The sequence below is a fragment of the Venustampulla echinocandica genome (assembly GCF_003357145.1).
Source record: "Venustampulla echinocandica strain BP 5553 chromosome Unknown scaffold_5, whole genome shotgun sequence".
NCBI lineage: Eukaryota > Fungi > Ascomycota > Leotiomycetes > Helotiales > Pleuroascaceae > Venustampulla > Venustampulla echinocandica.
The window spans coordinates 1358266-1383405 of record NW_022474210.1 but is presented as its reverse complement, the minus strand read 5'-3'; the positions used below and the strand labels follow the sequence as shown (position 1 = coordinate 1383405).

Below are 25140 nucleotides of genomic sequence, written 5' to 3'. Positions count from 1 at the left end.
TTATTACTGCGTTCCTTATCATTCTACTGTTTGCTTTTGCATACTTTTCCCTCTTGTACAGGAACATAGACCCTTACATCGGTAATTCCCAGTGCGGTAATTATGAGGTTATTCCCAAATCCTGTTCCCCTGCCACTATCCATATATACAGATACCCCAGCAGATCGCAGACTTGCACGAGCAAGATCCTAAGTAGGTAGGTAGGTAAGGAGCCAACACCCTGGTGGCTTTATAAGCGATTGATTCTTATCCCATTTAGTCAGAGTGACTCGATATGTTTCGGCCTGGGCGGTCATGGCTACTATCGTGAGGGCTGTAGGCAGCGCGGGCTCCTCTACCTCTTCGACTAGATGCATCCTATATCTCCATCTCCATCTTCATTCATATCTCCCTCAACCACACGGCCCACGCCCATTATTCATTTCCGCCTGTGGCAATCGCGAGGGCCACCGTTGCAGCCGCCGCAGAAATAGCCGTGTTACATTCCCTCTCCGTGGCGCACTCCGGGACGCTGCGCTGGGGCGAGTACTATGCGGTGTTATATATAGGGGATAAGGGTACGCTTAACTGAGCATAGCCAGGGCCCAAAGACAATGGCAAAGAGAATGGATGACAGTGGGAATGTCCGAGAAAAAGGCATCGACCAGGCCAGCGGGTAAGTGTGTTACTACGTTACAAGTCGCACGGGGCATCGCAGTGCAGGTTGTTGGTTGATGGTTGTTAGTTGTTCTCCGGCCATCCGATCGATGGGGAGTGAGGTTCATAAGCGATTGGGAATCCTTCGACAATATCCTCAATTTTATCCTACAGGATCAGGTCAGGGTCAGGATCAGGATAGGATGCAGATGCAGATGCAGATGCAGATACAGATACAGCACGGTGTACTGGCGAAACAGGCGATGGCTGGAGCTGGGCTTCCCCGCAGAACGAGTACTTGCGGGGTACTTCCTGGGGGTGAGTGCTTCGGGGGGGCTTAGGGGGTTACTTAGGGGTTGCCTACAGGGCTCTTCCAGGGCACGAGGCGCTATACGACGCCTCTGAGACGCCCTGTTCCCTCCACTCACGCACTACCCTCCAGGCGCTAACACCGCCCCCCAGCGACCCCACACAACCCCACCATTGAAAGGCGCGTGGTCACGCACTTGTCACTCTGCTGCTCTACCTCCGAAGTACATGTCAAAGACCCCTATGCATCTCGACAGCCATCGACATCTGCCACCTGCAACGCACAACGCACAACACATAACACACAACATCCTGCACATGTACATGTACATGTACACAGTTCCTGCTGTAGCCGCTGCCGGCTGTATGAGCTCGAGAGCTTCATAGTTCGTTCATACAGACAGACAGACAGACAGACTTCGTTCAATATCATTCATTCCACATTCACATACATGCAATCATACTCTGCATCCGATCCGTAGAATCGGCAGGCTTCTCCAGTTCATACCCGTACTCATACTCATATCCATCTCCTCTCCTCCTCCGCCAATCCAGCTACAGTATTGCAATTTATGCGCCCCGAACAGTACATCCTCGTCCTTTCCTCGCCTTGTCCATAGGCCCCTTCTCCCGGTCATAGCCGCAACCGCAACTACAACCGCAACAACAATAATCACAACCACAACCACAACCACAACCACAACCTCCGCAACATCCGCAGGACGACACTTATTCGTCTCAGATGCCCACTCCAGCTCGCCACCCTTAGTCGTCTTCCCCGTCTGCCATTCTTCAATCTCGAGTCGGCCATGATACGCTCGACGACCATGCGGCCGGCGCTGGGCCAGTGTCGAGCTGGCATTCGTTCAGCCGCCATGAGCTCCCAGAGATCAAGTCTTGCACTCCTCGGTAGGTTGGGTCTTTCAAATGCACTCCCATCTTACCTCGCCCTCTTTGACCCAGCTAACAATTCCCCCCCCAGCCGCCCACCATATCCGTCTCTTTTATCGCCCAGCTCAGCAGTGGGCTGGAAAGCGGAACCACGTCCGCCCTCATAATACAACGCTCGTCCCCGTTCGAAACGCGTCGGACTCTCCATTGCCCCCCTCCGAATTGGTCCCGCCCGTTCACTCAACCCCCTACTCCGAGCTCACCATCGGCGTCGTCCGCGAGACCTATCCAAACGAGCGGCGAGTAGCCATCACCCCTCAAAATGCTGCCCTGCTCCTCAAGAAAGGATTCAGGCGCGTTCTCGTCGAGCGCGGTGCTGGAGCTGCGGCCCAATTCCCCGATCAAGCATACGAGAAGGCAGGCGTCAAGCTGGAAGAACGCAAGACAGTATGGTCCGAAAGCGATATTCTTCTCAAAGTGCGCGCCCCGAGTTTTGACGGCCCGGTGAGCGAAGTGGACATGCTAAGGGACGGCGCCACCCTAATTTCATTCGTATATCCCGCGCAGAATAGAAACGTGGTAGAGAAACTAGCAAGCAGAGGCACGACCGCCTTTGCAATGGATATGATACCTAGAATCTCTAGGGCTCAGGTCTTTGATGCTCTGAGGTACAACTTCCGTATACCAATAAATCTAACGCCCTACTAATCATGTGGGAAATAGCTCTATGGCCAATATCGCGGGTTACAAAGCGGTATTGGAAGCATCGAATCACTTTGGCAGGTTTCTGACTGGTCAGGTAACTGCAGCTGGGTAAGTAAAATAAACATACCTCTAGTTAAATGCTTTTGCTAACAATCCAAATTAGGAAGGTAAGCTAGTCCTAGTATTCCTCTTTGGTTCATTGCCAACCCGATTAGATTCCTCCATGCAAGGTTCTAGTCATTGGAGCTGGAGTTGCAGGTCTGAGTGCTATTGCCACAGTAAGTGCTTCCTCTTAAACCTTTGCCGCCCCTTATAAACCATTGTAGGCTCGCCGCCTCGGAGCCATCGTGCGAGGATTCGACACCCGTTCTGCGGCTCGTGAACAAGTACAATCGCTTGGAGCCGACTTTATTGAGGTCGAGATTGAAGAGGATGGTTCAGGCGGAGGGGGTTATGCAAAGGAGATGTCGAAAGAATTCATCGCAGCCGAAATGAAACTCTTTTTAGAGCAATGCCGCGAAGTAGACATCGTAATCACTACTGCCCTGATTCCTGGCAGACCTGCCCCCAAATTGATTACAGAAGAGGTAAGCCTGGAATATGCTAGCCGGCTATCCATCCTCTGATTGTAAACCTAGATGCTTGCTGCTATGAAACCTGGCTCGGTAATTGTCGATCTTGCTGCTGAGGCTGGTGGAAACTGCGTGGCAACTGTCCCAGGGAAGCTAGTTGAGCATAACGGGGTTACTGTCATCGGTTCGTCTGCTTGATAGCTAATACTTGCCGAAGTTGACGTTTTGTAGGGTATACGGATCTCCCTTCTCGGCTTCCAACACAGTCGTCAACGCTCTACTCAAACAACATCACCAAGTTCTTGCTTTCTATGAATCCAGAAGAGAACAAATTTGGCGTCGATTTAAAGGACGAGGTAGTTCGAGGATCTATTGTTACTTATAAGGGCGGCATCGTCCCCACTGCTCCTCGACCCGCTCCTCCGCCTCCACCGGCCCGTCCCGCCCAACCTGCTGCTGATGCGGCGGCCGCGTCGGCCCTGGCTCTGACACCCTGGCAGAAGACTTCCCGCGAGGTTGCTACCGTCACTGGTGGAATGGGACTTGCACTTGCGCTTGGTAAGGCAACCGGGCCAATATTCATGGGCAATGTCTTTACTTTTGCATTGGCCGGGCTTGTTGGTTACCGCACAGTTTGGGGTGTGGCTCCTGCTCTTCACTCGCCGCTTATGAGCGTGACAAATGCTATATCTGGTAAGATGATAATCTGCAAGGAATATTGATAATACGCTAACAGGAAATAGGTATGGTTGGTGTTGGTGGGTTTTTCATCATGGGTGGTGGAATTCTCCCTCATACTATCCCGCAACTACTGGGTTCCCTGTCCGTTCTCCTGGCTTTCGTTAATGTGTCTGGTGGTTTTGTGATTACAAAGCGAATGCTGGACATGTTTAAGCGTACGTATTCTCTCGATGATACAAAGTACTAGGCTCTAACACGGGTTCCAGGTCCCACTGATCCTCCGGAATACCCTTGGCTTTACGCAATTCCAGGTGCCGTTTTCACTGGAGGTTATCTTGTAGCTGCCAGCACTGGCATGGCTGGCCTTGTCCAAGCTGGGTATCTTGCCAGCAGTGTGTTATGTATTGGCTCGCTTTCTGGTCTTGCTTCCCAAGCCACTGCCCGGCAAGGAAATATGCTGGGGATATTGGGTGTTAGCTCTGGAGTCTTGGCATCTCTTGGTGCCGTTGGATTTCCTCCCGAAGTCCTAATGCAGTTCGCTGGAGTTGCTGGCATGGGTAGCATCCTTGGTAAGCAGCTTAGTCTCAGTTTCCAGAACTCTGCTGATGATTTCTAGGATTGATGATCGGCCGAAGAACTACGGCTACAGATCTTCCTCAGACAGTGGCTGCGCTGCATTCAGTCGTTGGCTTGGCTGCGGTGCTGACCAGTTTCGGGAGCGTAATGGCACACATTGGTGATATCTCGATGTTGCATTTAGTCTCCGGATACATGGGAGTTTTGATCGGTTGGTATTCCTGTTCCTCGTTGTGTCATTACTAAGTACCGTCACAGGTGGTGTCACCTTCACCGGCTCGATTGTCGCCTTCCTCAAGCTTGCCGGACGTATGTCTTCGAAGCCTATTCGCATTCCAGGCCCTCGTCACCTGCTCAATAGCTCCCTCCTTGGTCTCAATGTGGCTACCATGGGCACCTTCCTCGCCATGGCCCCTGGTGCACCATTAATTGCTGCTGGTTGTTTAGCTGGAAATGCTGTACTAAGTTTCCTGAAAGGGTACACGACTACCGCTGCTATTGGTGGCGCTGATATGCGTATGTCGTTTCTTCTCCTGGTATCATCGCTTTCTAACTTTGGTAGCTGTGGTAATTACCGTTCTAAACGCCTATTCCGGCTTCGCATTGGTCGCCGAAGGATTTATGCTTGATAACCCATTGCTTACCTCTGTTGGAGCTCTCATTGGAGTGAGCGGTTCAATCCTATCATATATTATGGCAAGTGATACTTTCCATCTTGGGGAATTCATACTGATATGCGACAGTGCGTGGCTATGAATCGTGGTATAACGAACGTCCTCTTCGGTGGTATAGCACCCGCTGCGGATAGCGATTACAAGATCGAAGGGGCAATCACCAAAACTACCGTGGATGAAACAGCGGATGCCTTGGCCACTGCAGAGAGTGTGATTATCGTCGTCGGATATGGAATGGCCGTTGCCAAAGCGCAATACGCCATCTCCGATATCACTCGCATGCTCAAGCACAAGGGTGTTAATGTCCGCTTCGCTATCCATCCGGTTGCAGGTCGGATGCCTGGGCAGTGCAATGTGCTCCTTGCAGAAGCTAGTGTGCCTTACGATAGTAAGCCCTTTCCTACTCATCCCCAGTTAATCAGTACTTACAAAAACAGTCGTCCTGGAAATGGATGAAATCAACGATGACTTCAACGAGACTGACGTGACGCTGGTCATTGGCGCAAATGATACTGTCAACCCAATTGCCCTCGAACCCGGCTCTAGTATTGCTGGTATGCCAGTCTTACATGCTTGGAAGAGTAAGCAGGTCATTGTGATGAAGAGAGGAATGTCGAGTGGTTATGGTATGCCCTTACTGTCACCGCATATTATATTTGGGCTGTAACTGATTAAATTCTAGCCGACGTTCCCAACCCGATGTTCTTCATGCCGGGAACGAAGATGCTCTTTGGTGATGCGAAGGACTCTTGCGATGGTAAGTTTCGTCCCGGCCTTGTGCTAGTTTCTCGTTGCCGAACCTCTTGGATGGAAGCTTGAATACTAATATTTTGTGACAGCCATCAAGGGCGCGCTCGAGAGCCGCAACAAGATGTATGATGTGTGAGATCCTGCATTGCATGTCATTCAGCATAAGCATATCGCATTACACTACATTCATCGCGTCATCTTGCATCTGCACGCCGAGTCAATCAATAGCATCTAGATAGTTTCGGGAGTAACGTAAATATTGACGCGGATGGTTTCCATTCTCACAACCATCCTGGCAGACCCTTCCAGTAGATGAATTGAGGCTCTATCCGCGCAGCTCTTCAGAAAGGAAGTACATAGGGAGTTTTCAAAATATCTAGCACAACGGCGCTCTCTCTTACTTGATAGGTCCTTTTAAGAGTCTTCTTGCTGTTGCAGTGGTTATTGTAGCTAGTCGCATGGCATTTTGAACATAGGTTAGAGAGCATGCATGAATATACTTCACGGGTTTTATTATCAGTCCTCCGCGTAGAATTTTCAACATGTAATGGTCCTGTGAGAATCAGAGTAACATACCCCGTAACGGGAATTCATATTTGCAGAGCAGAGAACCGTCATAACACGATTATTCCTCTATTGAATCTAGCTTGTCCTCAACACCACCCTCAGAAACCCCCACAACCACAGCTCCCTCCTCTTGATTTCCTTCAGCCTTCTTCGCCTTCTCCTTCGCCCTCCTCTTAACCTTCTTCCCCCTATTCCTCCTAGACTTCTTCTCCCTCTCCGTCTCCTCCTTGAATTCCATCTCCCTCCTCCTTTGCTCCTCCACCGCCTCCGCCGTCCGCTTTCGCTCCCTCAAGATAATCCTCCTCTTCTTCCCAGGCTTCGTTCGCTTCCCTGGATTATTTACATCCGCATCCACAACTTCCACCCGCACACCGCCCCCAGCAGCAGCTTTCCCTCCAACAACCCTCAAAACTCTAACCCTCCAGGGAACTTCTAGTCCCCATGCCCTGCCTGTACTTAACCGCAGCACTTCCTCCCCACTGCGTGCCACAGCCTCAAACCTGCTCTTAATCTCACCCTCCGCTGGCCCCGCAAAGTAATACCCTAGGTCACGATCCCGGACAATGAACCCGCCTTCCCCCAGATCTTCGTCTTCGAGTTCTAGGATAATTTTCTGCGGTATGGAGGAGGGGTGAGCGCTATTTTGGCTCGGGGCGGCGAAGAGGCGGAATTCGAATTCCTGCGCTCCTGGTCCGCCGTCGGGTTCTGGGTCCGATTCCTCACCGTCGCTGGTCGCATGGCGTGTTTTGGTGGGTGTGTTAGGTCTTGGGCCAGAGGGCGGGAGTACGACAGGACCGTAGAGGGAGGCTAGACGTGCTTGAAGCTGTGCCTCGAGTTCGGGATCGGGCGATGAGGGCCCGGGAGAGGAGGATTGCGAGCGCGTTGAGAGTTCGCTGCGTCGGATTCTAAGGGAGAGAGGTTCGATTAGCCAGCTGAATTTCCCCAAAGAGATGAAATGATAAGAGGGGCGGTGGGTTTAGTTACCGTTTTGCATCTGGAATGTCGAACATGGCTTACAGCATGCGGTGCGGCGCGTGTATAGGTGTGATGTGCGTAGAAATAAATCTGCGTTGCGGATGGAGGGCAAAGTCAAAGTGCAGCGGGAGAGAATTAAGCTTAAATCAAATATTGTGGGGGCCCGAAGCTATACCAAATGCGCACGGTTGTTCTATAAATGTATCTTACATACTTCCGTAGCTATAAATGCATATTGCCCCGCCACCACAGGGAAATGGGATAAACCCTTCTGTTTCACGCGGTTTTTTTTTCTCGAGTTTGATTTATGCATTCGGTCATGGGGAGGCGTATATTCATATTCCAAAACGATAGTATCTCAGGTACGCTAGGGTATCGTGCTTTTCCTCCTGTTCCACGCGCCTTCATTCAACATATAAGGGCATTAATAATGCCCAAGTTCGTAACCGTCTTTCCGCTCAGAAACCATCCTGCCGCTCACAATTTCCCTCTTTATCCCCGGTCTCGAGCCAACACCGACATATTACATACATTGTACATTAAAAAAAATAGATGATTGAAAGGAACTGCATGTGTCTTGTATCCGTTAAGTAGTAATTTCGTAGAGGCTTTTTCTCTAATATATTATTAATAGAGGGGCCTTGAATCGCATTTGGAACTGGTATTTCAACCAGAATTCCATGTGTAGTGCTGCGGGGGGTTGTTCTCGTCCTTCTGGTATTGTGTCTCGGGGGGGAATTCATAAGGCTGTATATTGGGCGCTTGCTGTGATGAAGTCCCGTACACAGCCCCCGCCTCTGGTGCCGTCGTCCATGTCTGCATTGGGAGAGTCGTAGGGTAAACGTCCGGCCCTCTCGATGGCAAGGGCTCGGTTGATGGGACATACGAGGGTGCGAATCTAGCCGGATACTCTGAATAAGGGGCGCTAGCTGGAAGCTCAGGGGGAGCAATGTGACGCGGGGACTTCGTGGGGCGTGGATTGCCATCGACAAAGCGAATCGGCGGGCCATCCGCGGAGGGGGCCGACGCTGGATGATATGTGTACTGTTGCCTCATAGGCGGCTGAGGTGCGGTCATGGCGCTCGCTGAGGCATGGGAGGCGGGGTGCGAAAGATCCGGGTTTGAGTGATTGACCTGGAGAAAGCTATCCAGGCTGACAGGAGCTGCTGGGTAACTCGCAGCGTGTTGTGGCGAGCTGTGATCGGGTGGTTGCGTTGCATTCCAGCCCGGGTACGTTCTATGATGTGTCAGCCGGGACGCGAAAAGAAATTCGGGACGTTGCAAAGAGCCGTATGGTACATGCAACTACCAGTTCTGTCGAATGTTTACGCCAGAGAAAAAAAAGGGGAAACTCACGATTGCCGCATTAGGGATGGTGATCCTGGGATATGAGACGAGTCGAAGGTAAACGTGGACCGGGGAAGCTCCAGAGCGTGAGATTTCAGAGCTTTAGATTTCCTATCCGCCGAGAGGGCAATAGGCATGCTTCCCGCAGTAACATGCAGCTCAGGGGGCTGACCGCGCGACGAGGACGATCCAGCAAGTGGTATCTCCTTTCGAGCCTGGAAGTTTCGAGGACTTCGTCCGCGTACCACGATTGGAGCTGTGGATGTTTCACAGACGTTGATCTTACTCCCGTTGGAAAGCGAGCCCACTACGTTCAGATGAAGCGTAAAATGCTGTTGAAGTTCCCGTCTCCGGCCATTATTCGCCGTAGCAATTCGGAACTGGAGCCTTCGATAGGCGATCGGATACACTGTGAAGTCGCTGTTTGAATCCCGGCCATCATCAACCGGTTCCAGTGGTATCGGCGTGGGTTCGTGCTCTTGCCCGGGCCCGAGCTCGGGAGAGTTTGGTGGTGGAGTCTTCCATGGAATCACAATCAGCCTTACAACATGTCCATCAACCGACTCAGTAGCCGAAATAGAAACCTCCATGGAGACTATTTGAATTCGCTCGCCCCGTTCGGTAATCACAAAGATGGGTCCCCGTGGCGTCGTCACATTCCCAGAGATCTGAAAGAGATTCCGTCGGTAACAAGTCAGTTCCGGCTGAACGAGGAGAGGCTCGCTGGATGGTGTTGCTAATTCTGAAAGGAAAAACATCCCATGGATCTGTGCAGCTAGCTCGATTTGCTGGACCCGTCCTTGTCCATCGAGAATGGTCCGTTTCTCGGGGCGACGAGCAAAACAGAGTAGTCGATGATCCTGGTTGATGGTCGGCTTAGGGTCTACTGGTAACTCCTCTCGGAAATCGTGTACATTCTCAACGTATGGCAGCCCCTCGTTGGAGTGAAATGCCCGTTTTAATGAAGGGTAGCTGTGGTGTGTATTGAGGGTAGGTGGGGATGCCGTCAACGTCCCATTTCCATCCCGGGATAGCGGTGGAGGTCGCGTATTTATCGCGGGAATATCCAAGGAACGATAGCTGCTCTTATGTGAGCGGGCGTGATACGGGATAGATAATGCAGGCGCCGCAAAGCTCGAGTCGAAGGGCGGCGGATGGGACGATGATGGGTTCGGAGCTTGAAGGCTGTAGCCTTGCCAGAGGGTATTTTCTGAGTCTTCTGGCTTTACGTTTGCCATCGTTAACAAGTGTGTCCCGGACATCGACGCATCTCCCCGCGGCGAGAAGGGCTAAAGGCCGAAGAGACAAGCTGGACCGTGAACCGTTTAAGGATCGAGCGCATAGGATAAGGATGGCGATTTTGATGGCCACGGATCTGGCGTGGAAGATCCTCAACTCTGAGACCTGGAATAGGTAAAAGAAGTTCGCGGAGCACAAGCTTATACTCTAGATGGAGCTAAGATTTGATTCGCAAGTGTGACATGGACCAGTAAAGGGGCCAACGGTCTTCAGTCCCAAGTCTTGAGGGGGCCGCTATGCCCGTGAATCCGTGACCATGGCTTTAACTTCCTTCCGTTTTCTGGAAGCGCGGACAGGGACTGTCTGCCGTTTGGAAGCGTGTTCCGATTTTGCTGAGGCCCCGCGCTCCGGGGAGACTGCTCAGGGCAATTCGCTTCACGTCTTTGCCGTCTTCAGCGAGAGTGGTGTCTCGATCGAGTCAACGTGGCTGGCGCGTGATCTGCATTGGTGGTGGTCATGCCAGACTACCATTGGCGGCGGGCGACGGTGAGCCTGGCTCACCCCAGTGCCTAAACTCGGATCGCATGGTGTTGATCAATTGGGATGGGGGATATATCAAAGACGTTGAGGCATAGGAAGGGGGCGTCAGGGTGGGCAAGCCAAAGCCTGGCAGACAGGGGCCACGCAGTGTGTGGGCTCCCGGACGGTGGGCCAGAAGTGGATGAACCCGTGTACTGGCATAGGCCACTAAGCTGGTTACGGGGAGCTCCAAGAATGGATGAACTTGGAGAATCGGGTGTGTTGCTACTGCTGTAGTGGTGCTGCTGGAGCGTTGTCGGCGCTGGAGCGGTGTTGAACTCAGGAGGTGGCCGGCCTGAAAGCCCCTGAGTTGTCAATAAAGGACCCCTACTTCCTCCGGAAAGCACCCACTCGTAATTCCCACTTGTAGCTTTAACTCGAACCATTTTTCCAGTTCTCAAATTATGCAATTGCGGCGCGCATGGCAGTATGTAGATCATCAGCCCGGTGCTATTTTCTTCGAAACGGATCGCGAGACGACGAAGCATGCCGATAGCAGATCAGTGGTGTTCTACGGCGATTTCCTCTGGCTGAAGCCCGCTGCTTGTACTTTACCGCCCCGTACAGGCACTTTCGCCACTCCTTCTCTGTCCCTGCTGTCTCCCCTTCGGGCAACGATCTCGGAGGAATCGGCAGTGAGCAAATTTGTTCTCCGTGGTTGAACTCGAGATAGCGCGCTGGCCCTCGTTCTCCAGGGGCCGGGTGCCGCAGCCCAATAGGAACTCCGCCTTCCAGCCATTTATCGAATAATGGCCCAAAGCGGATCGGCCCCAGTGGCCGGCCAGGGCCAACCTGTCTTGGCTGCGATTCGGAGCATCTTGAGGCGTGCCGCGGGAGGCAGGAGGAAAGCACAGTATTCGTTTTCCGGCTCCAACGGAAGTCCACCGCCTACAGCAGCTTTACAAGACAGCGTATCAGAGGTCTCGTCCAGCGCCAGGCGAAGTGCAGTCCAATGCAATCGACGACAGCACAGTACCATAGACACGCCTCCCAAACCTGGTGTCGATTTATAAACCAGCGGCAATCAATAATGTGATGTACGGCGATCACAACATTTTGTATCACGCTCTCCACATCCACAACGGCCGCACAAGGCAAGGTTCCCATGAATCTCGCGTAGAAAAGAGACAAACGTTGTGGAGGGCGGGGCGCACGAGGCTTCTGGCCCGTGAGTAGATATTTTGGCGCTGAAGGCGCCGCAAGCACAGGCATCGAGCAGGTTGGACACAGATGCTACACAGTGCTACACAGACTCAGTGTACCAGTAACACACGAGAGTTCCACACCGGAATCAAGATAGGAGAAGGTCAGTACTTCGTCGGCCAAAGAGGCCGCCCTCAAGCTCTGAGCATAGGAATTGCGGTCTTGGTCCTCCACGATATGGTCACTCGCCTCTGCACGGAGTACCGTTCAAAATAGCCAGGGACTACTGGAGTCAGCCGCACAGCTCTCTAACCATAGCCTAAGCCAGCGTGCGGAGAATGTTGTCGAAGCTAACGAGACCGCTTGGGACGAATTGGTAGGATTTAGCTAGAACTTGAGGACGCTGCCGTGAACATTACAGAGCGCGACTGCTCAAGTTGGCCAGTTCGGTCCAAGAGCACACCCTCTCGAGGGCATCGTGTAAACATAAGAGCATCCCCACCATGACCAGTCCACCGGCATAGGGCGATGCGACAACAAATCGCAGGTTCTCGTCGGCGGCAGCAAAGGCTGGTGAGTGACGACATCCGAAGCTTGAAATATTCTGGAAACTAGCTGACCTCCCGTTGATTGGAAAGGCGAGGTGATGGCGTCGGAGGTTTTGGCCTGGCCCTGCATTTGGGGGTGGCATGCATGGCGGATTGCGGCACGGTTGCGGGAGCGCCGTCCATTGAGGTCAATTCGCGCTGATTTTAGGGCTTTGGTTTTGCGCCCTGGCCCCCAACAATTGCCCCTGGGCCCATAGCCATCCTACATATCTATATCCGTGCTTTACGGAGCATAGAGGTATCCGTAATTGTTTTCACAATAACCGTATCAGCCCCAAGCTACTTGAGCTCGTGGCGTTGCCATTTTCGTAACGTTGCACATCTGCCCCTAAGGATCAGTTCTTCAACAGCCGTTCCTTTTCTGCAGCTCCAAACGGACCGACTCATGATGATATTTCTGCTGAAGGCCTCGTGGTGGTGCCAAGCAACCAAGCCAGGAGCCCAGCTGCTGCGGAGACGAGGCGGAGTGTGGCACACCACGAGGCAATAACAACAGCTACACGTTGAGAAGCTTGCATAGGCCAAGCTGACTGCATGGCACCTTAGATCTTGCATCGTTGTCGCCTAATAAAACTTCGTCCCATCTATCTTCCGAACCTGCGGGGTGGCCTTTTGCCACCCCTGTGTAACCAGCTTTCCGGTCTCACAAATGGTCGGCTTCGTAAATAATAAAAAAAGGCAATTGTGTCTGCCGTAGGACACCAAAAGGTCACCGCCAGGATTCACAGAGTCGAAAGCTTGCATTGACGGACGACCGATCGTAACTCAGGGTGGAACAGTGGTGGCTAAACATTACCGGCGGTCGAGCATCCAGGACTCCAGGGTAGAGTCAGTTCAGTTTAATCCCCGGTGCCCAAAATCTCCGGGAGACGCTTGTGACTGTTCAGTCAGGATCGAGATACCGCATGAGAATCCAATACTTTAGCCCCAAATTCCCAAATTCACTTGAAATAATTGGCGGAACCCGGATGTTTATCGTGTAGACTTCTCGATCAGGAAAACGCGGTGTAGGGGGAAGGCGTCTGTGGAGGTTCGCATAAACGTTCATTTGGGCATTTCCAAAGCTCGAAATGACACCGGCCCCCAACCCCGACTCCCTGGGACTCTGACAATTGACAGCCGCCCGGAGTGTGAGCGAGGTACGAGTATCGTTGCTCACCATACAACAGGGGCTCGATATACGAGGAGGTACCTCGGTACTGGAGCGTCTCATGGGCTGCTGGGGGGTACCGAGGTACTGTACAGTACATATCATCCAAAGTAGCCCCAATGCACCAATTGCCGTTGCCTGCATTGCATTGGGGCGTACTGGAGACTAGAGACTATGGAGTACTAGAGACTCAAGTGCTCGTACTTCGTGCAGTACGCAGCAAACTCACCGTTGTATTCCGCTCCACGCGAGTCGCGCCTCTACTGTCCGAGTCTCCAATCAACAGCGCTCGCATCTCGGCGAAGTCCAGCAGGTGCCTTGCAGAATCGGCGGCTAGTGCCTGTCAATCTCTCGGTACTTGGGGAGCGGGCCCATGGCTTGGGGGCCGTCGTTGACGGTTGGAGTTGGCGCTATCGATTGCATGAATATTGAAGGGAAGAAGATGATTTCGAAGGAAACACTTGTAACGGTTGCGAATGTCGAGGAGAATACCAGGTCGCGGTTGTCGCGCGGTACCGAAGCACGCTAGCACTGTCCAGGCATGGCCGTCGGGTCACATGACGGCCCCTTGCTGTTCGGAAGTACAAAGCACAGTACAGTGGTACCCTGAGGTACTGCGTATTTCTACTTCTAGGTATGTACAGACACTCCGATATTCTTCATCTTAGGTTCGCATATATCTGCTACTACGTACTCTGTACAGCACACACTGTATCCTCAATCTTAATCGCCCGTGCGTGTCTCATCTGCCGCGCAGCGGCGCTGGATCCAAATGTTATATATCCCCACGGCTCTGCCGATTTCTTCCTAATATAGTGAGACGAAAGAAAAAGAAAGAACAGCAAAAAGCAACCAACACTGCCCAGAACCACCTTTATTCACAATCGGCGGTGGAAGCCCCTGACCGACGGGCATGAGGCCGTGAGCCCATCACACGGAACTCGCATGATTGTTGTCAGCTCTCGTTCGGGCTCTCCAGAGTCCAGCCCGCACTTCAAGCTCGCACCGTTCCGCGCCGCTACTTGCGGCTTCAACCCCCCCCTTGGAAGGCTTTGGCGCAAATGCCACCCCGACCGAAAAGCTGGATCACTGGCCGGCATCAGGTGGAATAAACGGTATATTCACCAGGAGTATTCCGGAAGTTCGAGGTCAGACCGGGCGAGTGCCAGTACAAAGGCCGGCTGGCCCTCCGCAATGCCATTGATCTCAAAGTTCTCCTGCACAGTCCTACGAGGCATGGCCTCCCACGGGAAATCCCAGGTAAACAGGAAAAGTGCTTCCATTCACTTTCGTATGTGCTCAACAACCAATCACGAAGTAAGTGCTTCCACTGGCAACGTGCTATTCTAGAAAGACGTTAAATCCACAGTCTAATCTTGCCAATTTTCGTTTCCGCGCATTATCTGTAAAAGGCTACCCCTCGCTTTATGTTCGGTGTTATACCTCCCAAGCATGGCTCTCGAATGCACGGAAGTTTGCAAGTTAATGCGTCATTGAGGTTTGGGATTCAGCCAAAATAAAGGGGCGTCGGTCTTCAAATTATAGCGTTGGCCGCTGTGCCGTTCATGCGCTGGCACTATCAGTCATATCTTGGTAACCCAAAAATGCGTCCCCGGAAAATGGCGACACTAGTGCCAAAAACACGACTCGCGAACGCTGCGCGATACGATGAGGAGAAATTGCACGGCTTGGAGCCATACTTGCAACGGAGCCCAAAATCTTCAAGATGCCTACCTTTGTTTTCTGAATGTCGTCTAAACCAAGGCTAGGGCATCCCAGGCTTTGGGTTTCTTCTTGCATCGAAGCGGTTATTATTATCATCAACCCCACCTCCCTACATAATTGCCTAAAGTTACCCCGGATATGTCATCAATTAAGCTCATCTGCTCTTTCCGGTTCAAGGGTCGCGCATGCGGGATGGAACAACAGTGGACGATACTTCGCAGTTTTGAAGCGTGGGCATCGCTTGGGTCTTCAGCGCTTCGACTGCCTCGTAAGTTTACGAGAGGATTGGCCTTGACCTTGGGCTTAACATTTCGATGATTTGTTTGGGACAATAGAACCGGGAATACCAGTGGATAGTTCTCAATCTATCACCCTAAAGAGATAATTCAGTTTTTCATCTTGCTTCACTGGTAACTCTGGCAACTTGGGGCAAGTTCATGATGCCAGAACCCCAGGCTCAAGCAATACTGGGCGTCGACGGTCTGACGACCCAACATAGTGGCCTATAAATATGCGAATTTGCAATCTACGAGTGTAAGAAGGCGCGAGAGGTAGGAAAGCCAATTACTTTCTAGCCCTGTGTTTAGAGTTAACAAACGGGCGGGTCACCACGAGAATCTCCAAAAGTAATTACAACGTAAAATTACGTTGGGAGAATCTCAGTTGTGCCAGCGGGAGACAGCTTTACGATGATTAGGCCGGGCGCAGGGAATCCTCAACTGGCGGCAGGATCACAGTTTTTTAAATGTCATAGTCTGTCGTTAGCATTGTCGTTGCATATCGCAACGCTTAATATCATGTATAGAATACTCTGGTGTGTCTAAATCTTACTGAGATCTCTATCCTCGGATATCATCAGTCAACTCTTTCTATCTTATACCCCGCCCTTGGCTCAACATAGGCGTTAACCAGCACATTGAACTCGTCCACAAGGCGGAATTAACACTTAAGCCAAAAGGGTATACCAGATGCGCCCAAAGCGTCTCCCTGAATGGACAACGATTTTTTTATCCCGATCGACTCTACTATCAAATCGAGGGCGGCCTTCTCCATAACGCATGCAATATCAATCAAATGGTGACCTCTAGCGACGAAACCACCTAGTTAGTCCGCTTCCCTCGTGTTAAGAACATGTGTAGCGAGCTTGCCGACGAGAAGGTTGGTACGAAGGTCGAGGCGATGAGCCTCATCCGCGAGAAGACCACCATTCCAATCCCGCAAATCAAGGCTTGGGGTCTTGCTGCTAGCAACCCGCTTGGCCTGGGCCCGTTTATCATAATAGACTTCATCGACGGAGTGAGCCTCAATGGCCTTCTTAAAAGAAACTACCTATCTTCTGCTCCAGATTTTTAAACTCGACTTTGACCAGATCGGCAGTCTGTCATCGCCAAAGACTGAGTTTCCAGTGCTAATACGCCAAGTGACATTCATGGTACATGAGATTATGCAGACTAGAGGAGTCGACAACTTTGGTACAGCCCGATGCTTTCTTATATATTTTTTCGTTTCCTATTTACTGCAACATCATACAGGTACTGAGATGCGGGGCCAGCGTCCTACAAGAGCTTAGAGCGCCCTTTCAGTTTCTTCTTTTCTAGTTTTACTGCCTGAAGGGACCTTGGTGGGCTACTGTACAAAGTTTAGCAATCAAGCTACCGGATCGAAAATATATTTAATGTTCTAAGGGTTTACTGGGAACAAATGCTCGAGAGGCGATATATCAGCAAATATCACAGGAGCTTGGGTTTTAGATAAATATTTTCACCCCCAAGTCCAAAGGAGATTATATCATTAAAGCTACATGTCTGATTCCCGTTTCTTTCTTGTTTGGCTGGCCATCTGCACGCTTGTTACAAGCCTCGATTATAAAAACTACGGATAGAAACCTTCCAGGGCTTTTAGTTGACAGTACTCATAAGCAGGGGGGCCGAAGCCCGCAGGCTATCCCTTTTAATCTCTAATGGAACTTCAAGTTCATGTTCTTTGACTACTAGATATGGGCTGTTTTAATCCTCGAAGTAAGCCTAAGGAGTAAGCAATTCTGAGGAAATGTCTTTTTATAATATTAATAATACGAATTTTGATTCTTTAAATCTTTTGGCAACAGCACCCGTTTGAAGCACTAGATTATTTGTAGAAAACTTTCTGAGATAGGCTTAATCCTGTAATAATGTCAAAACTGTTCTTAAAAACTAACAGCCTATGTTTCTATTATAGAAGAGGAAGAAGCTAGCAAATGTGACCGTAATCTAACCACTTGTTACCCCGCCCCCCTTCAAGTTCTAGGATTACTGTAGCTTTTCTTTAGTAAGCCTACTTCTGGTGGCTTGTCCTGCTCCTCTTTTAAAGAAGGAATAGAATGCGTACGCAAAGCCAATATGAACTTTTACATCCCCCTTACACACTACACTTTTCCGACGAAGATCAGTAAGTACTCGATAAGAATGAGTATCGCGGATCGAGTTATGACGGAAACGTACGAAAAGACAATGTACAAAATTGTGAGGAGGAATATAGTAACAAAGAGGGTAATAAGGCCGTTCAAAACTGTGGAGGGATCTATAGTTACCATATCGGGCCGAGGTTGCATAGGTCCAACACGATATATATTGAAAGGTGGACATTGTAGGGAGGGCTGCGGAAGGAGTTTATTTTGGATTCTGAACATATGACCTCATGAATACAAGGTTGGTCAATACTGCACCGAGTGAAGGAGGAGCAGGCACATCGGCGGCGGGAAGTATATAGAAAGTGGCGTAACCAAAATTGGTACGTGCTAGGCTAGTTAGGTACCTGCGTCTGAGAATACAGGAAAACAGCTCTCATCTTGCCTGAACCTATCAAAGGAACAGTCTGCCCATCAATAACCAACTGTTGTTCCTCATCTCCATCCGGCGGTTGATCCGGCCAATCTCTCCAAATCTGAATTACGTCTCTCTGGCCGGGCGACGCCTTACCCATCGCCATCCTAGCGATTCGTATAGCCTGCCTATCATCGCCGACCTCCATTAACAAAACCCTCGATTTGGCGACCTTCATACGAAGATCCGTTATGCGCTCGTAAAAAATATCTTCTGGAGCAACAGAAGTGGTGGTGGGGGAAAGCTTGGGGACCAACGCTAGTTTGGGTTCCCAATTGCGGACTGAGCGTGATGTTTCACGGTTGAAGCCCTCCTTGGAGATATACGGGGGGTTGGATATCAGGACATCGCATTCAAGGTCTTGTTTTTGCTGCTCTGTCAGGTTCGAGAATATATCTACCTTGTCGAACTTGACTTGTACTAAAGGATGACTGGCCGGGCTGGTCATATGACCCTGCGTGATGTTGGTTCGGAGATTTTTCCGTGCTAGGGATATGGCCGCATTGGAGATGTCCCATCCGGTGATATGAAGCTGCGGGAATTTCCTCAAAAGGATGGAATACAATAGGAGTGAGATACATCCCGTTCCAGAGCATAAGTCCACGATTTTCAGAGGTGAGTGCTTGGCGTCATCCAGAGGGTTGGAGCCTGAATTATGTGAAAGTTCATGATTCAAATGGCCATCGCTCAGAAGTTTGGCAAGATGCGTAGTGTAAGCCTCTGTCTCTGGTCTGACCTGGAAATGTCAGTTAAGACCATGTGCCCCAGGATGGGATCGACCGGCCTTGGTATTAAAACTCCTGGACGGCATTTGATATCCAATTCCCCAAATGGCTGGGAGCCGAGAATATACTGTAACGGCTCGCCATATGCCCTCCGCTGACACAATTGTAGAAGTTTTCTGTTCAATAGAGGTGTTGGAATTCCCTGAGCTGTGGATCCTCCTGTTGAAGATTCTTGCACGTGTTCTCTGAACCAACGAAGCTCATTGATGGCAGATTCCAGAGTCCGGGTCCCACGCAGGACTAGTGGTAGGAGTGGAGAAATGTTGTAGGCTTGTAGCAAGAGTGCGTGAGGGAGTCGAGGCATGACAGCTAGAGAATTCGGACTGAACTTTGCATGGTGGTTCATTGCCCCTTTTTTGGATAAGGTACGGAGTAAGTGATACCCAGCGCCGAAGCCGAAATCCTAACCCCGAAGGCCGAGGCCGCCTGTAGATAACAGGAACATCTGCCCTCAGATAACTCACAACCCCTTGGCATCGCAACTCCTCCATCGCAAACTCTCTGGGCTCCTTAGATACGCTTTCATGTTTCTTCGGCCAGCCACACAATCGCGGCGCCTCCCACGCTGCGGTACTCCCCAATCGTTCGCCCGCCGTCACTATGCTATCTCTCGCCAACCCCCCGCGTTCCCTACAACTCCAACATGCCCCTCCCCGAGCTGTCCTTGTGCTGAAACTCCCGAGTTGCCGTCAGAGCTCCCAATTGACCGCAAGACGGCGTTGAATGGCACCATGTCGCCCTATGCAGAGCAAGTGCTGATTTGTACGGGACAAGGCGATTGGACGTCAAAGATTGAAGAGGAGAGCTCCGGGGACAATTTGGCTGCCGATATCAAAGGACTGCTTGGACGAGGTGGGATTTACGCCGATGTATTTCCCCCTTCTATCTCTGCGCTCTTGCAAAGGGAATTATGCTGACCTTTGCTATGGGTAATAGCCGTACCATAATGTGACAGTCTTGAACTCCTCATTTCCTCCCACGGGCCCGCGAACGACTGAGATAGTCAACAGATCTGCATATATTCTTCCGTCCTTTAAATACGTACCATTCATACGACATGGTTCTTTCGATGCTGTCCAAGCTCTTGTGAAGGGGTATCTTCTACCTACGAAACTCAGCTTCGCACATGATCATCTCAGTCCTATACATAGGGATCGACTGTTAAGAAAGAAGGAATATACTAGTATGCTCGACGGGGTGCAGGATGTGAAGGATGTCCTCGTATTGATCTGTGGCCATGGAACAAGGGACCAGCGGTGCGGAATTATGGGGCCAGTGCTTCAGGGTGAATTTGAGAAGGGTTTAGAAATGCACAATCTGAGGGTAAAGAAGGATGCTGTGGGTATTGAACGGCCGACATACGAGGAAAAACGATCGCTAGAAGAGCCGAAAATCGAGGAACAAGTTGGAGGGGCTGCGCGAGTAGGGTTGATAAGCCATATGGGAGGGCACAAGTTTGCTGGGAATGTGATTCTGTATCTCCCACCCGGGATGAAGACAGTCGAAGGGGACGAACACCCACTCGGAGGATGTGGAATTTGGTACGGCAGGGTCGAGCCCAAACATGTAGATGGAATTGTGAAAGAGACTATACAGGGAGGCAAGGTTATCGAGGATCTATTTAGAGGGGGAATTAGACAGAACGGCGAGATTTTACGACTTTGATGACGGTTCGGATTATAGACGGGATAGAGACGGTTGGATTCGGCCGTCGGGATTGGAAGAAGATCTCTGATTGGAGGCTATTGTACTGTACGATACATGTGCTGAGTTATATATTGTATATATTCCACTTCGCGTATACTAATAATACCTCGATAGCAAACAATCTGTAGGGGAATATGAAGTACTCTTGCAAAATTTAAAAGGAAGTGTTTTCCTTGTATTGCATTTGACTGGCTTGTTCTATCAGTGGGAGATTATTCTCTGATACACTGCCTTCAGCTTGCTTGATTCGATCCACCGACGGTTCGTTCAAACTGAGTAAGTATTCGTTCTTCTCCGCATTGAGCTTCATGTTGATGTGGTGAGCACAGGTATAAGGGACTAGCCAACTTCGTGGGTCGTGTGGGTGCACCAAGTTTTCGACAAGGCTGTGGAAGACGCATAGCTGCATAGACTTCCTACCTACATCTGGCCTTCCTATGCAGTGCAACTCTAAGCCGGCAGGTACGCGGCAGCGTAAGTTAGCTAGGTAGCTAATGCCGGCATAGGTAGCTATATGCAGCATGTTCAGGTTGCCTCACGTAAAGAGCTCGCCACGCTATATGGTGTTCTAGCCTTCTAGGCCATACGACATCTAGCACCTGGAGTCTGACCGCCGCCACTCGTCGAGGGTTTCGACCAGAAACGGAGGTTTCTCCGGACAAGTGGTGATCGAGGTAGTGCATGCTTTCGCGATGGCATTTGGGCATCGTCCCTTTCCACATGGAGAAAGGCAGCGGCAGACCCATTGCTAGAATTGCATAGGGTATACTTTCAAGGCCGTGTAGATATGGCTACGAAGAATCTGCTGCTGGCCGAGATCGGAAGATTAGGCACCTGAGTATTAGGGACGTATAAAGGTTCTCGAGGGATTTCTCGCCGGATGTAAGCACGTCCGATGATGGCGATGGCCTGCGTGTTTTCGGCATGCCGCTCATCTCCATCACCATTGATCCTCGTGTGCGGGCCGACGCACTTGGGCGTGAGGACACGGAAGCGGTTTCCGAGGAGAGGATCCAATAACGGGGATAGCTGCAATTAATCATTGTGCTGCGGAACTTGGGGGGTCAAAACGAAAGGCCATGTGGACTGTGCAGCCAGTTCGTGGAGAACCCCAGCCATAATAATCACCATCCTCGTATGACAATGAGACAGAGGTAGTTTGGCAGGGGAAGCGAGAAGTCGATCATTCGATTCCTCACCGACCCGCGATTCGGTTGGTGCGTCGGCGACAGCTGAGCAGGATATAACGGTAATGATAATGCTAATGCTAATGCTACCGTCTCATTGTATGCGCGACACCGGCACAACCAGACCGGACCATCCCTTAGGCGTCCGGCGGGGAGGCCCGCAGTTCGAGCCGAGAGTGGACGGGCAAGCAGGAGCCCGTGGATGGACTTAGATGGAGAGATGGAGTCTTCAACGCGCTCTGTTCGCGCGACCGGGAGCCCAATAATAACCCAATAATAACCCAACCATACGGAGTCGGGCACGCGGGCTTCATCGTTCGCAGTCACTTCGTACTCGATACGGGTGGACGCGACCTCGCGATTTGCCGTAGGGCTCAGCCGCTCAGGGCCGATGGAACGAAAGCGTTGACGACACGGCCACAGTAGGTACTGTAGACTGTACAAAGTAGTAGGTCGCGGGCACGGCTGCGGCTGTTGCAAATTGCAACAATGCTTTCGGGAGCACTTGGTACGTACTTGGTGCTTGTGTCGGTGCTAGCCTGCTGCAGGACCTGAGCCCCAGTGCGCCGGGCGGGATATGCACGACGAACCATAAAACCCAATAATAATACTTTGTACGTACTTAGCAGTTCATAATAATAATCTCGTACAGTATGTTTCCATGCAGCCCCCCCCCCCGGAGCGGAGCCCTGTCACCATGTTCGACTTATGCACAGGGCAGCCGATCGTGTTCCTGGCCCAAACTCTATTCGTACATACGAAGCCAGCAAGCCAGCAAGCCTCGAGGTTGCTTGTTACTAATAAGCCGGGCCAAGGAGAAGGCCACATGCCACATGGTGGTGCCTCTCTACTTACAGGTACCATATACATGTACCTCGTAGCTCTGTCCGTTGTGTAGGGCGTACCTAACGAACAGCTGGGTTATGCATCTTCGCTGAGGCAATAATAATGCAATAATAACAACAGCAATAACAATAGCAGTAACAATAACAATAATAATGAAACTCGTTAGTTCGTAGTTCATTCGAAGTAACTAGCCTTGGCAGGCCGGAACGGATCGAGGCTCCCTGGAACCGCCCCGCCCCCCGAACGAGGTCCCTGCGCCGCGTCCGCGGGCTGCAATAAAATAATCTCTCGCAAATCTCCTCTTCTACTGTACTGTACAGTACAGTACGAAAGTAAGCTCTCGGTAATCAAGCTCTGTCGCCTCTGCCGCTATTTCGAGACGGCCACCAGCAGGTTAGCACCAAGCAACGGCGCCAGAACACCGCAGAACAACTGGAACCAGCCGCCTCCAGTTGGCCAGGTTTCACTTTGGCAAAGTACCTAGGTATAAGTAGTACGCACCACTACCTCGTAGAATGTCCAATATGGCAATATCCCCCACTCCTCGCCGCACAACAACCGCAGCGGCAAAGGCACTCGCAGGTTTCGCTGCGACTAGCGACCGTAATTAGTAAAGGTGGTGGCGCACTTCCGCCGGTTTAGAACTTCGAAAGTCCACTTCTCGTCTCCCGGTCTCGCTTCCATCTGGAAAAACGTGCAGGAACCCCCCGGGGAGTGGAATCTGGAGATCCCGCTTCCAGAGCGCGACCTGGATCAGGGGAGGTCGGCCATGGGGAAGAACGAGGAAGTACTTGTATCTGGGCAGATCTCCAGGTTGTAGGCTCGATCAAGGAGTATTCGAGTAGCATCGTCTCTCCCACAGTCCCACTCCAACCGTTCACGACTACGGGGCGCGGGATCTAGGCTCGACGACATCGTTGACATCGTTAACTTCACTTCTTCCCCCACAGAATCATGTCGGACTCAATGCCTCCCCCAGGACCGGATGTCAACCTAGTCGCCCAGTACATGGTGCCCTGTGGCATCCTCGCCGCCTTCTCCTTTGGCCTGTGCGCGACTCGCATCTATACTCGCTGTCAACCTAAATTTAATCTGAAATGGGATGATTACCTGATCCTTCTTGCAGAGGTAAGGCGCGAACCCTATCCTCGCGATCGTAGTGAAAGAAAAAGAAAAAGAGAACAAGAATTAACTATTCGAATTAGATTTTCTCCTTTTTTGGCTATATTTCGGCCATCGTTGCTGCGACTCACGGATGGGGCCACCCCAGTTTCTATATTGCCCCCAAAAATGCAACCATCGCCCTAAAATGCTCGTTTGCAATTCAAATTCTGTGGATGCAGGCGATTGCCCTCGTCCGACTTTCCATTGCGTCTTCCCTTCTTCCTCTCAGCCGGAGTAAATGGTGGAAGGCGACCCTTTGGACCTTAATCACCGTGCAGGTGATTTTGTATGTGGGGTGGATGGTGGTTGGCTTTTTCAACTGTCGTCCTTTGAGGTCTATGTGGACTCCGGTCGAAAATATGACATGCTGGCCCACGATATACACTCTGAACTTCGGCTGGGCATCCTCAGGTAAGCACCAACCGTCTATTTGCATTGTACCCCGCTGACACGGCCTAGCATTTTTTGTCACCATGGATTTAACCATGGCGCTCATGCCCATCCAGCTCATCCGAACATTAAATCGACCTCGTTCGGAGAAGATTCTGGTCTGTTGTCTGATGGCTCTGGGTCTCCTTACCACGGCCACTGCCGGAGCCAAGATGAGCACATTCCCCAACGTATACAAAGGGGACCCCCTCTCGGCAACTATCTACTCATCCTTGTTGGCAAAACTCGAGGAGCAGGTGGGCATTATCTGCGCCTGTCTGCCTACCCTCAAGGCACCCGCTGAGAGGCTGCTCATCCGTATGGGCGTCCTTTCGGACCAGGTGAGGTCGACGATGTCACGCCCAAGTTTCGTACTCTCGATGCAACAAGACAATACCGCTGTTCCGCCAACAAGTAATATGTCACCATATGACTCGTCGAAGTCGCCCCAGAAACATAACCACACTACATCGGAGATGGAATGGGCCGATGAGAGCAAGTTGACTATGGCCGAGTCTACTTCTAGACAGGCGTCATCTGGGAGTGAGCGGACGGTTGGTGGCATGGCGTCGAAGGAGGTACTCCACCCGAACGGAGTCTCACGAGCCGATGATGCTGTATGATTGGTTATTCTTCTTGCTTTTGTTGTAAAATGGTTTGTCTTGTTCTATAGCGAGGGAAGGGTACATCATTATGTGTCCCTGAGGATATGGGGGCGTTGGAATCTTGACACTCATGCGGAGAATGGGTTGCGATAATTGCTACGCGGATTATTATTTTGTAGCTGCATCCCGGGATTTGATAGAATTATTTACGGAGCAGGAACTAATTAATTTTCCTCGGCCGTGTTCGACGTTGCACGCTCCATCTAATGGTATGAAACCACCTATCAAAATTGGGATTTGAACCTATGTCGACGGCTGACTGTAATGGTATCTCCAGGAAGCATCGGCTAGGCAAGGGACAGGCCCCTGAAGTAAACCCTGACTATAAAATGACGAATACGATATCAAATCGATATCTGTTTAATATCG

At 51.1% G+C, this 25140-nt stretch overlaps 7 protein-coding genes across 7 annotated transcripts; 4 read left to right on the top strand and 3 right to left on the bottom strand.

Moving 5' to 3' along the window:
* Nucleotides 1–593: 593 nt before the first annotated feature.
* BP5553_07348 (uncharacterized protein) lies at nt 594–5930 on the top strand (the record flags this gene model as incomplete). The annotated part of the gene is made up of 19 exons (XM_032015971.1): nt 594–655; nt 725–954; nt 1079–1331; nt 1586–1854; nt 1928–2504; nt 2560–2635; nt 2757–2819; nt 2868–3128; nt 3180–3297; nt 3345–3806; nt 3857–4009; nt 4061–4363; nt 4411–4581; nt 4629–4886; nt 4933–5036; nt 5114–5432; nt 5482–5670; nt 5727–5801; nt 5884–5930. 19 exons carry the CDS (start codon nt 594–596, stop codon nt 5928–5930), a joined length of 3990 nt encoding a protein of 1329 aa, XP_031868240.1.
* Nucleotides 5931–6419: 489 nt separating this feature from the next.
* Nucleotides 6420–7371, bottom strand: BP5553_07347 (uncharacterized protein; the record flags this gene model as incomplete). Its single annotated transcript, XM_032015970.1, has 2 exons — nt 6420–7266; nt 7346–7371. The coding sequence occupies 2 exons, from the start codon at nt 7369–7371 to the stop codon at nt 6420–6422; spliced, it is 873 nt and encodes a 290-aa protein (XP_031868239.1).
* Nucleotides 7372–8002: 631 nt separating this feature from the next.
* On the bottom strand, nt 8003–9921 carry BP5553_07346 (p53-like transcription factor; the record flags this gene model as incomplete). The annotated part of the gene is made up of 2 exons (XM_032015969.1): nt 8003–8573; nt 8693–9921. 2 exons carry the CDS (start codon nt 9919–9921, stop codon nt 8003–8005), a joined length of 1800 nt encoding a protein of 599 aa, XP_031868238.1.
* Nucleotides 9922–16258: 6337 nt separating this feature from the next.
* Nucleotides 16259–16551, top strand: BP5553_07345 (uncharacterized protein; the record flags this gene model as incomplete). Its single annotated transcript, XM_032015968.1, has 2 exons — nt 16259–16423; nt 16549–16551. 2 exons carry the CDS (start codon nt 16259–16261, stop codon nt 16549–16551), a joined length of 168 nt encoding a protein of 55 aa, XP_031868237.1.
* A 1357-nt stretch (nt 16552–17908) lies between these two features.
* Nucleotides 17909–19077, bottom strand: BP5553_07344 (uncharacterized protein; the record flags this gene model as incomplete). Its single annotated transcript, XM_032015967.1, has 2 exons — nt 17909–18724; nt 18787–19077. 2 exons carry the CDS (start codon nt 19075–19077, stop codon nt 17909–17911), a joined length of 1107 nt encoding a protein of 368 aa, XP_031868236.1.
* A 427-nt stretch (nt 19078–19504) lies between these two features.
* On the top strand, nt 19505–20438 carry BP5553_07343 (Sucraseferredoxin-like protein; the record flags this gene model as incomplete). The annotated part of the gene is made up of 2 exons (XM_032015966.1): nt 19505–19642; nt 19710–20438. The coding sequence occupies 2 exons, from the start codon at nt 19505–19507 to the stop codon at nt 20436–20438; spliced, it is 867 nt and encodes a 288-aa protein (XP_031868235.1).
* A 3029-nt stretch (nt 20439–23467) lies between these two features.
* Nucleotides 23468–24729, top strand: BP5553_07342 (Uncharacterized protein; the record flags this gene model as incomplete). Its single annotated transcript, XM_032015965.1, has 3 exons — nt 23468–23641; nt 23719–24088; nt 24137–24729. 3 exons carry the CDS (start codon nt 23468–23470, stop codon nt 24727–24729), a joined length of 1137 nt encoding a protein of 378 aa, XP_031868234.1.
* Nucleotides 24730–25140: the final 411 nt, after the last annotated feature.